Source organism: Blennius ocellaris, assembly GCF_963422515.1.
Source record: "Blennius ocellaris genome assembly, chromosome: 8".
NCBI classification, from domain to species: domain Eukaryota; kingdom Metazoa; phylum Chordata; class Actinopteri; order Blenniiformes; family Blenniidae; genus Blennius; species Blennius ocellaris.
In genome coordinates, this window is record NC_137657.1 from 13,778,043 (window position 1) to 13,790,888 (window position 12,846).

The window sequence follows — 12,846 nt, forward strand, 5'->3', positions numbered from 1 at the left end:
GTGTGTGTGTGTGTGTGTGTGTGTGTGTGTGTGTGTGTGTGTGTGTGTGTGTGTGTGTGTGTGTGTGTGTGTGTGTGTGTGTGTGAGGTTTCATGTGTGAAAAGGTTGGAAAGTTGTTTTGTTTTTGTTTTATTTTTTTGGGTCTTCTATGTTTTGTGTGTTTGTGTTACGAGCGTGTTTAGATGTCCTCCAGTTTGAAGACCGTGTTCTGCACAGCCTCAATGTGAGCTTTCAGGCAAAAAAAGCCTCTTTAGAAATCAGAAGACAACTTCTAAGATGATTAAATCATTACTTAATCAAGTACCATTGTTTAAAAAAAAAAAAAAAAAAAAGTTCTAGTCTCCTAGCAGCAGATCGTGCAACTTCTGGACCACTTTATATTGCCTGATTGCCCACCTTTCAGAAAAATGAATGTGACCACTCTCTTAAAAAAAAATTTCAACTAAAAGGTATGAAGGCCACTGCGTCGGATCAAACGGTAAGAAATTCTGACGTCTTGCAAGGATTCCAATACATTTTTAAGGACAATACTGCATTCCGATTGTTTAATTGGCTAAACTCTTCACAACGACACTGGGACAAAGGGTTTTGAACTGAAAATGACCCACACTGACCATCAGTCCCTTCATCACACGGTAAAGTTTCATATCTTTTTGATTGATTTTTAAATGTACTGAAATATTTTAAACTCTACTTAATAATTGTTGCATATAAATCATGGAAACACAAAAGTACAGTATCTCCAAAACAGATATCTTACAAGAGCACGTGTTGTCTGTATCGTTGCAGACATCGTGTTTGCTTTTCTGTCAGTCTGACTGAATGAATTCTCACATTGTTCTGTTTACATGCATACTTGATGAAGTGATGGATTAATTTGCACGAAGAATATCACCTCATTCAGTCAGTGGATTTTCTTTTTTTCTTTTTTCTTTTTAAAGACGCGTCACGCAGTGACATATGTAACAGACACGTCCGCAAAGCGCTTGACCGTAGGAAACAATGTGATGTGCCGTTTGCGTGGACTCTGATTGGATCAACAGCAAGGTCACACACACACACACACACACACACACACACACACACACACACACACACACACACACACACACACACACACACACACACACACACACACACACACACACACTACCTTTCAATCGGACAGGGCCAATTTAATCAGAGATTGCCTCGTATTTTCTCCTGGAAACGACCAACTCAATCAGTTGATTTAATAACAATGCGTCGTCGGCTCGCGAGCCACAGTCACCGTCTCATCAGGGCTGAACCATGTTGAGCTCATGTGAGCTGGATGAGGACGGCTGCAGGACAGGAGCTTGTCCTGGAGGAAAGGATCGCTGTGGACGCACACTTCTCCTCTCTCTCTCTCTCTCTCTCTCTATCTCGCTCACTCACTCTCTCCCGCTCGCTCCTCCCCTCAATTTCCAGGAAGACGTCGGCCTGTTCGCTGGAAGACGCGCGATACGGCACATAACCGAGAGGCCAAGTTGTTCGGCCTCGCATCACGTCCTCCTCAGTCTTTGTCTCACTTCGCCCCCCCCCCCTTCAGTACTCCTTTGCTTCACCTCGTCTTCCCATCTTTTGTTGTTGTGTGTGTTTGTTCTGCCCTCTCTCGCTCTCTTCACTGCCCTCCTACTGTTGGAACAATAACCCCAGTGTGTGTTTGCTGCGTGTGGCGCTATTTCTGGCCACTCCAAGGCCACAAAGCACTCTCTTCTCTCTTACTCTCTCTCTCTCTTCCTCTGTCACTCTCCGTCTGCAGCTATATGGCAGCGAGTCAGAGCCTATAGAAAATGTAAACTGCATTGACCTCTAAGAATAGTTGAGCAGCCTTCCAGGCTTACATGTTTTTGTGTGTGTGAGATGCGTGTTTAACCCCTGGTGGCACCCAGGTGAAGCGCGGGTCAGGAACGCTCTTGACTCCGCCGAGAGGCTTCAAGGAAAACCCGCCGTCTTTCTCAGGTCTCCACAACAAGCCGCAATTCTCTGGAAGATTATTTCCCCGACGAGGAAATCGTCTCTGCGTGTCGCCGCAAAAACCGCGCCGGTCTCGAGCAAACGCACGTCCCGCTGTCGGGGGAAAAAAGAATAAGGCCTGTGAAATTGAACGGAAGTTGTTCCGCGCGTGTCGCCGTCGCGGCTTTTCACATGGATTTCACTTCCTCTGTCGGAACGACCGCGAGCAGCGATGACGTGACAAATGAAATCCGTCACATGGTTTACTTTTACAAATCAATGTTTAATCAAGCGGTTCTCAACTTAAGACGGATTGAGAGAATTGGGTGGATTTACAGATAAATCGTTGTTTTCAACCAAAATCCAGTATTTCCAGTCTTGTCAAATGTCAATATTTGCTGACTTTCCAACCTGACTGTGAGAAATGCCCCGTGGACTTACTTGTTAATCAAACAGTTTATAAATGTTGTTTGTAATTGTAGGGGGGAAATGTGATAGACATTTCCTTGAAGCGTACACTTCGGGCATTGCATTTGTTTATTGTTCGGAAAGTATTAGTCCCGTCGATCAATGATTTCTGGAGCCCTGCTTAGTTTCCCTTCACACTTAAAGGAACTTACCCTCAGATGTATGTGTCAACAACATGCTGCGGCTTGTAATTCTTCAACACTTTTTTTTTTTTTTTTTTTTAAACCCCAGAAGCTCATGTGTGGAAAAACCGGTAAACAAATGGCAGGATTGAATCGTTTTTACATCAAACCACCTCGCGTCTTCCTTTCCCCGTCAATGTACTTTCTGTTTCTAGACTTTCTTTGTCACTTTGCCGTGCCCCTGTCTTTCTCTCCGTGTGTCTCGCTCTCCGGTCTTCCTCTCGTATTGGCCTAATGAATTTTTAATGGACTTGGTGGGAAGAGTCCAGACACTTTGGGATTCAGGCATATGGGCTCTGATTACCCTCCTCCTCCTCCTCCTGTGGAGCCCACCCTCCTCTTTCTCTCTCTCTCTCCTTTCACTCTTACTTTCTGTGTCTCACCCTCCGGCCTTTTATTATCCCTCCATCCCACCCGTCCACCTCTTGTCTTGTGTTTCTGTCGTCTCTGTTCCCCCCCCCCCGCTCAGCGCTTCAGGCTGTTTCACTCATCCAGGCAGCTGTGACAAAGACAAGGCTATGTATGCTTGCGTATGAATATACCATGGACAAATACTGACTGTCTTTTCAGTTTTTTAGTGCTTTTACAGACTCTTTGAGCTGACAGTGACCCCCACCACCCACCCCCCTCCACATACATACACAGACACACACACTCTTACAGTCGTCCTTTCCCACATCCACGCTAAAGCCGAGTTGGGTTAAAGTAGTACGGTGCCAGCCAACTGCCACTAATGGCCGTTCAGAGGCCCTGGACCTGTATAAAAACCCTGAGTTTGCAACTTGGCTGTTAGTTTGGCACGGACCTGTCAGTTGATTTGCTGCTGAGTAGCACTCCTCAGCTCTGGGAATCTCTCCTCCTCATCCTTTTTTTCTCACTCTGATACTTTGTCTGACTGCCCGTCTGTCTGCCTCCTTCCCATCAGCCCTTGCCCTCTATGGCACTTCAGTTCAAGGCCGGTTATCCAGCCACTCGTGGTTTTTTTTTAGGCCGCTGTCGTGATCAAATATTAATCGGGGGATGATTTCCTCAATTAATTGATTAAGCAGTCGTCGGGTTCCAAGAGGAAAGAAAACATCTTAAAATGTCTAATTAACCAACGGTTCACATGTGCATCCCTTTGTTCAGTCGTATTTCTGCTCACGACGTCCACAGGGTACTTTCAAACTGCCATAGTTCAAGAAAAACGGCACATTGTGACACCTTACAGCCTGAAGGTGGAAATGGTTTTGCATTTTTGTTTTTTTTTCCTCCAGAGAAAGCTGCTTAAATAGCTGATTTACTTCGTGTTTCAGGTTTCAAGTAAAGTTGTGTCCGTTAATGACGGTCAGTAGCAGTGCTCGTCTTAGGTGAAAAAAAGCGACAATCGAAACCCGCAACGGCCAAACCAATGAATAATGAACTCCTAAAGTTGCAGCGTCCATCTGCAATCAACTCGGAGCAACATCGAGCTCGAAGTTTGTCTGTCCTTTCACTCCGTCTCGGCTCTTTCATCTGCTGGGGCCTTTTGTCATTTCTTCCTCTCTTTCTCTTTCTCTTCGTTCTCATTCGGTTGCTTTCATCTCCTCAGGCGCCCCCCTCTCTTTTTGCCGTGTGTGTGTGTGTGTGTGTGTGTGTGTGTGTGTGTGTGTGTGTGTGTGTGTGTGTGTGTGTGTGTGTGTGTGTGTGTGTGTGTGTGTGTGTGTGTGTGTGTGTGTGTGTGTGTGTGTGTGTGTGTGTGTGTGTGTGTGTGTGTGTGTGTGTGAGAGAGTGGAGGTCATTGTTGGCCTGGCGAGCCGCACAGATAGCTGGAATAACAGTAGTGTTAGAAGTCTGCTAGTGGCCTGCCACCGAGATCACACTGAGGAAAAGAGGCATCCGCACTCTGTGAGTGGAGGAGGAGGAGGAGGGGGAGGAGAGTGAAGGAGAAGGAGATGGAGGGGGGGGGGGTAAGCAATCTGACCTGGATGACAACAGACTACCAGACGAGCTATGATCTCATCGCTCCCTTAATCCCCCTCCTCCTGCTCCTTCCCTCCCTCCATCCACCCCCCCCCCCTCTCTTTCTCCCACTCTCGCCATTGTCTCTCCTTCTCTGTCTTCCCACTCTTGTTTCCCAGATCTCCCTCCCCGGTCTCTTCTTCTCCGACTTTTCTTTTCTCTGTTCTGCCGCCTGTCCCGGAGCTCACCCCATCTCGTCTTCCCTTCTTGTCTTTCACTCCCTCGCTCCCTCCACCCCTCCTCCTCTTCATCCCCTTTGCATCACTTTCTACCACCTGCCCCTCACTTGTCTCGACACACACACACACACACACACACACACACACACACACACACACACACACACACACACACACACACACACACACACACACACACACACACACACACACACACACACACACACACACACACTTCTTGACGCTCTCTCTCTTTCTCTCTTTCTCTCGTGTCCCAGGGCAGAGATTAGGCGCACCCCTATCGTCAGCCCTCCACACCAGGTCCTACATTATTTATGCAGTGTGTGTGTGTGTGTGTGTGTGTGTGTGTGTGTGTGTGTGTGTGTGTGTGTGTGTGTGTGTGTGTGTGTGTGTGTGTGTGTGTGTGTGTGTGTGTGTGTGGCTTGTGCACGCATGCTGTAATGGCTATCTGGTGTCTCTCCGGGGAGGTAGGAGGGGGTGAGGGTGGAGAAGGAGCCAAACAGGGCGAGTCGAGGTCAGAGAGGTTAAGTGTGGTGGTGGGGGGTTAGGTCACACTCCGCGAGGCTTCCCCGCAGCCGCTCGCTCCGCGTTCTCCACCCGAGCGTGCAGCTTCCCACACTTTTGAGTCCTCAGCACACTTCCAGATTCCGAAAATTCCCCGCCGAAACGCTCCTATCAGGTACCACCGGTCTGATGAAACAGATCAGCGCGCTTGTGTCTGATAGCTGATCCAACGTGAGTCAGGACAGCTCCGCCTGTCCTGACTCACGTTGGGTAGAAGGACAAAGACACCTGTTCTTGCTCTCAGCATTCCTCTAAACATAATCCTCACTGTCTCTGACACACACACGCATGCACACACACACACACCATGCATGCATGCACACAGGGTCAAATAAAAGAAGTTTTGTTCCGTCTCTAAACAGGAAGGTATACACATCATGTGAGCTTTTCATGTACAGGTTTTGACAGATTTATGCTGAGTAAAGAGCACTCTTGACACGTCGACGTACTTTGTACCTGCCCTGTAAAGATACACCTGACCACTGCACGTCGTGATGTTGCTGATGACGGAGGACGGTCGGGCCCAACTGAATGTTAGATGCACCGTTGCCCATTAAAAAGAAAATATGAGGCATGTATAAATAGTCCAAACATAGTTAGAACCCATTCATTTACACTATCCAGCTTCCCCTGAGGGTGAAAGGAAGGGTGCGGTAAGACAAGAGCACTATTCACACACACTAAAGTTTAGCGTGAGAGAGAAAGCTGGAGATGCACAGAGAAACCATGCAAACTCCAACCGAGAAGTCTGCCTCACCCTGCAGTCAGACCAGAGATTCGCCACATCCGACACCACCGTGCAGCACCACAGCAATACCATGGAGGTATCTCTGTTCCACAGTTGTGTACTAACACGTCGTGTACATTACCTGGCCCGGTATTGAAACCAAATGAAAACATTAACGCTTAAAAGTCAGCAACAGAATAGAGTAGAATTCTATGGAGGCGACAGTATATTTTGTATTCTTGTGAGGCCCACGTGGACACTAATCCTCCACAGCGACGCCTCCTAATGCTCAGAAAGAGTCCTTGGTGTGGAAGAAGGAATCTTGACAAAAGAAACTTGGACTGAACTCAGCCTGAGTCAGTATTGGAAGTTGATCCCCTGGTGGTTTTGTGTGCGGCGCTCTGCTAATGAGAGTGTCAGAACTCCAGACATTTGCAATGGAGCACTGAAACAATTTTTTTTCACAGTCGCACACTATAAATTCCTCTGACATGTTTGTGTAACACTCGCGCCGCGGACTGCAGGTCGGGTGTCATTTCCGGTATTTTAAAAGGTTTACATGCACTTGGTGAATTAATATCTGCTGCGTTGGATGTATGCATCTTTTACAGACACGGACCGGACAAATCTGCACTGAAAGTTGTGACTTCTTTTTGATTTCACTTCATTCTATTTACAAAAGAGTTGCGCAGCCAATACAAACAAGCCTTTACCGTACCTCTTCTGAGCAGCTTCACTGGATCCTTTCTCCTTTTTTTTGACAGCAGCACTCCAGGCTGACGACTTAAGATACAGTCAACAGCACGCGTTTATTCATTTGGGCCTGTTTGGGGGATTTGATCCAACCACCTCTCAGCATCGGCTTGTTTTGACACCGAGTAATTTTCCCTCATCGGGAAAGACTGTGCCGTGCCGTCGTCTTTTTAGAACTTAAATCATTGCACGTTCGAGCACGCTCCGCAAATTTCTGTGTTCGCGATAGCCGCCCAGTCTGTTTCCCCCGTGGCCGTGGTTCATTTAAGGTTAGACCGTGCCACAAGTGTTTGTTTGAATGTTTGACGGGGGGGGGGAAAGCGGAAGGAAATAAAATGGTAGCGACAGAGTGTCATTTGCATGTTAACTGCTACCTACATATGCAGGCCTGGGAAGTCTTGAGAAAATACAGACGCAGATGAGACAGTTTGCAGTTTTTTTTTACACCCATGGTTATTATTCACACATTGCCGTGTTTGTTATAAGGAACAATAATCTTTAGTTTAAAGAAAAGTGGCTGCCTGCACAGCTGCTGTCGGCCACCTGCCGTGTGCATAACGCTCGGCGCTAATAAGATCCTGTCTGGAGTTTGGGGATGGAATATGTATATGGATTTGAGATATCCGTAATCCTTTATTTTCTATCACAACATGACTCTTGAGTAGGTGGGACTACCGAGTGACTCATTGACCATGCCTCGCAGATACATCGCTCGCGGAGGAAAGCGGGGCCCGAGAAAAAAGGTGGTTGAGAAATGGCTGGTCGCCTGCGTCCGATGAGTAAGAAGATGCATAGACGGATTAGTTTTCCCCGCAGACGCTATTTTTGAAAGCTGAAGACACTTGTTGGGCGCTCGCTTAAGTTGATGAAAAGTTTCAGCCGCCGCCACACACGTATAGATTTGTAGATGCTTCACAGGGCGTTATTTACCGTTACGCAACGCTTGCCTGGGCAGTGCGAAGAGGGGCTGGAGCGAGAGGGGATTATCAGGCTATCTATCTTTGCCTCGGGCGGTCATCCAGCAAATCCATTGACAGGAACCCGCACATCATAATCTCGTGATTTGCGCTGTTTGTTAACCAGCCCTCCCGCCCCAGCTTTGTCTCATTTCCTCTGCTGCCACTTGCATGCTGTGCATTTGCACACGGCAAACACGGGGCTCCACGCTGGCGTTATATGTCTTTCCATGCTGTTTCGGAGCGGGGATAAAAATGAGCCGAGTGTGTATAAAAATAGAGCCTCCTGTCCCTTGTAAAACAATATACCTGGAATGAGTAGCACCGAAACTCATTAGTGTCAGGAACCTGGTGATTTGACTCTTTATTGATTTCCGAAGTGGGGGGGGGGGGGGGGGGGGGGTGGTTTTTATATTGCCATGTTGCATTTTAGTACAGTCTTATAATTCTAAATTTGAAGGGGAAAACAAGAAAAAAAATCTAAATGCAAGAAATGTAATGTTAAGAAAATACCTAATGCACCATCGATTTAGTTGAATGAGTCACATTACATAGATTTCAGTTGACACACAATTTTATGCAGTTAAGTATGAGACTTTCTACATTTACTGCAGCAAAATATAAATGCGGGATGAATGGGCATCAAGTGACACTTGAGCTGAGTGGATGCTCTGCCTCTGTTGAAACAACCTCCTCGTGCATCTGTCGGTACGACGAGACCGCTTCTTGGTGAAGCACCAGTCCAGGCGATCCGTGACTAAATATTACGGCGATAGTCTGTTTTGCTCAATCGTGTCAAATTTCCCTGACCGCCCAGGCGAACAGAATGTTAGTGGGAGACTCGCACAAACATTTTCAAAACACGCGCACGAAAAAACTCTCCTCCAAACTTGTACATTTGGGCGCACACATGCTCGCGCAGACAGTCATATACCGGCGCCCACGTCCTCGTTCTGCGCCTCTTTGCCGCGCGTTTCCTTCGAGCAGCGGGGCGGCGAGAGATGAAGGGATAGACAGTGGACGTGTTGTTTTTCCTCCGCCGGGAGGAAAGAATGACTGCATGAGAGGAAAGAGGTGGAGGAGAGGTGGAAAAGGGTTGGGTTTTTTTTGGCGTGCCGAGCTGTTCCATGGAGCCCACTGACACGACAACCTTCGGCCTGGTAGTTCCACCGGTGATCTTATGATTTATCCAAAAACCTTCCCCCCCACCTGACTTTATTAGGCTAATTGATTGGAGAAGCTCGCCCTGCTGACTGAGGCATGTCGAGGCGCTTTTAACGTGGTTGTCTTTGACTTAGTGTCTCCTCTCCCTGTTCTTTTCGCTGCCCTTCATCCTGCACTCCAGTAATGTCCATAAAATAGAGTGGTCGAGAGTAACCTGAGCAACATGTTTAATTCAGGCTGGGAAATTAAAGGAAATGCAGCAAAAAAAAAAAAAAAAAAAAATGGGGGAGTCATTAAAGGAGCTCTCTGCCACGTGAAGATTGAATGGGGACAGTCCGCTGCGTGTACTGAGCTGCAGTGCTGTAATTGATCTATACTTGGCCAGACACCTATAATCCTCTTTTCTCTTTTAGCACCGTCACCTGAAGCAAATGCCGTCTGCTAAATGTAATCATATCCCAGTCTTTTTCTTTTCTCCCTTCAAAACAAGGTTTTATAGTCGGAGTTTCTCCACAGGGATAAAAGAGAGTTTACTCTGTGAGCTTGAGTTACACCCCCCCAAAAAAGGAAAAAAAAAACTCCGTACTGTTCCCAGCAGAACTCAAGCATCTCGTCTTAACCCCCCACTCTTCTTCTCTTCTACATTACAGGGTTCGCCTTCCCAGAATGGGCCTACAAGCCGGAGTCAAGTCCCGGGTCCCGGCAGATCCAGCTGTGGCACTTCATCCTGGAGCTGCTCCGGAAAGAAGAATACCACGACGTCATCGCCTGGCAGGGGGACTATGGCGAGTTCGTCATCAAGGACCCCGACGAGGTGGCCCGCCTCTGGGGGGCCAGAAAGTGTAAACCCCAGATGAACTACGACAAGCTGAGCAGAGCGTTGAGGTATGCAGACGGGGAAACTCGTGAGAATGTGTGTTCACTTGGACAGCTGCGACTCAGTCGGAAGGTTACAGGTTCAACCCCCCCCCCCCCCCATCTGTCCATATAAGTGTTCTTCAGCAGAACACTGAACCCCAAAACTGCTCCCAGTGGATGGGTCGAGCATCTTTCATGGCAGGCGACACCTCTTCTGTTGTGAATGGGTGAAGAGAAGTAAAATCAATTTGACCATTCATGGCATTATTAACATTGAACTCCAAAAGCTGTCTTTCATCGGAACGTATTGACGATCGCTGTATCCTCATCAACATTTACACATGTAAACCAAACCGTACACGCTCCCATCTGAATGGAGAATCCACTGAGATTCAACCATCATAGCACACGAGTTAGTTTTGTATGCTTGCTGTTACCACTTGGGGGGGGGGGGGGGGGGGACTCGCTTTTGTTGATTCTTGATTGTATCGATTGTATCGTTCGTAAAGTATGTACTGCGTGGATCATAAAGTCCAGGAGAGATTTAGAATCTTATGCTTCCCATAGTTGCCGCTAGTTAAGAAGATGGCAGCTTGAAGCTTCGCCTTAGGAGTGAGAAAAACACAGGTCACTAATGGAGAAAGAAGTCCTTTTTTTCCCAAACTTATTTGTGATGAGTCACTTCACACCCAGAGGAACTCTTGGGTGTGGGTTAAATTCGGGGTCCTTCGGTGATTCAACACTTCCAGCATACCTCGGATTAGTTTTTAAATCTGTGAAATGACTCGGTAAAGCAGAACATGAGCTTGTCCACAGCTGGAGATAATGGGGAACATTCCAAAGGTCTACACCTGTTTGCATGGGGACGCATTTGCCGTGACTCGAGTTCTTCTGGCCAGTGGACGAAATAGCTTGTATATAAAAGAGGACGGCGAGGTGGAAGTAAGGCCCGTCTTTGTGCAGCAGTAGAAAACGTGGGTCTGGACATGCATTTACTTTTCTAAATACCCCAGCAGACACTCGAACCCCTGGAAGCGGCGCGCGTGCAGGAACATTTACGGTTGCGGAAGGTGACCTCATTAACGTCACGCAGTGTCGACCTGGAGAAGTTTAGTTTCAGTTCTTCACCCAGTTGCACCTTTACGCCTCGTGGTTTTAAAGTCGTGTCCAAAAGCCCATTACAACATTATGACGGTGGCACAGCTGGGCGATAAACCTCGTTCAAAGCTCACAAAAGTATGATTTTTTAAATGTTTTTCATTCATTGCCAAGGTAACGTCGATGTTCATCATTTTTGGCATTTCCATGAATATGCTCGTGGTTCTAAGTTTGGTTTGTTGTTTAATTTATTTAGGCAGCTGAGGGTTATTTTAGTGAGCTGAAACTCACCAAAACTGTCATTTGTTGTGAAAGTCATGACGGCGACATGCTGATACGATATAATTTTGGGGGAAAATTGAAAACACAAAGACAATTACTTAAAAACCAACAAACGAGCTCAACAAATCAAAGCAATTCTTTTAAACTAAACAAATCCGCGTCTTGGTTTTCGGTTGGCTTTCATAGGAAGAACGTTGACAGTATTTCTTATAAGAGGTTGTCAGTGAATATTTACTGGATTATTTATATCAAGCTCCTCAATGTCCGTGTTCCAGGGATTACACACACACACACACACACACACACACACACACACACACACACACACACACACACACACACACACACACACACACACACACACACACACACACACACACACACACACACACACACACACACACACACACATCTCAGTTCATTCACGGCGCTGTGTCCCCGCCTGGTTGTAAACCAACAAACAAAGCCAAGATTGGGTTAAGCACATTAAAGAAAGTCGCACAGGCCATCAATGAAGGAAAATACACTGAGTGACTTAAATTTAGCGCTGGGAGGGATTATGTACCTTCGTTATGCGGTGGTGAGATCAAGATCACCTGTGTTCCACGTTGGGGTTCTGTGCGGACAGAGGGAATTATCGCAGACGACAGCGTAATGCACTCGTACATTGGGACTGGCAACCTGGATTTAGGATTCCTGAATTAGAGAGGAAAAAGAATGCGGATTGGGATACTTGTGGTGAGCCCGTTTATTTATAGGCCCTCCATCCTCTGGAGCTGTAACAGATTTGGAGCTTACGGCTGCAGTAAGTGCTTATACTGTATATAGCAGGAACTTAGCGAGTGGCCTTAGTGGGCTGATCAACAGGTTTCCTTCTCATGACTTTCTCCATCCACTTTCGGTTTTTCGCCGTCCTCCTCACAGCCTGCTTGTCTCACTTCGATCCTTTAAAGTGTGCAGAGGGGAGTTCGAGGACGGTCGACGAAACGCTGCACAAGCCTGCACACAACCAGGTCCGGGCTGTCGTTTGATTTTCAGTGTTTCGTCCCTACAGGCGCTGGAAATGAAGCCTATCGACACGCGCGTTAATAGTAATGTGGTGAGAGGATTACTGGCACTAAAGACTTATGAAGTTATAAAAGAGGCACACAGTCACACATGTGCACGGCAACAAGTCCACATATGGAATAAACTGCCGGGAGCAGGGAAAAAAACCTTGTGCCCCCCCCCTTCATATGAAGAAAACCTGGAGCCTGCTAATAATGGAGACCACACTTGGCTTGTGGCAATTAGACCACGCGCACATGCACACATACTTGAAAAGGCACGCTTTGTTTTGAAGTGTTCTTTTTTGTTTTTTTTCCTCACTTGGCCTTTGTAATTATTATTTTTACCTCAGTGATCTTATCCTTTCCTGTCTGCCATGCACATGGTGGAAATTCCCTTAATCAGGCCCGCTGCATTGTGTGCAGACATGTGCGTCTGTGCCGGCTTTCCGTTTACGGGGACGCAGCCTCGGCCCAATGCGTCATCCTGGCCTCCCGCTCCCACGACCGCTGTGAAATTCCCACTCCTGTTGAGAGGATTACACTCGCACTCTGCAAGTGTCTTTATGCGCAAGAGTGTGCATGTAAAGT

The 12,846-nt window shown here is 47.2% G+C and overlaps 1 protein-coding gene across 2 annotated transcripts in view; it reads left to right on the plus strand.

The window, feature by feature from the left end:
• The window catches only part of erfl3 (Ets2 repressor factor like 3), a 49,580-nt gene that overhangs the window by 24,536 nt on the left and 12,198 nt on the right, over positions 1–12,846 (plus strand). For both annotated transcript variants that reach the window (XM_080500766.1, XM_080500767.1), the window contains exon 2: positions 9,622–9,856. In XM_080500766.1, the coding sequence (XP_080356892.1) occupies positions 9,622–9,856 (235 nt within the window). The remainder of the gene's footprint in view (positions 1–9,621; positions 9,857–12,846) is intronic.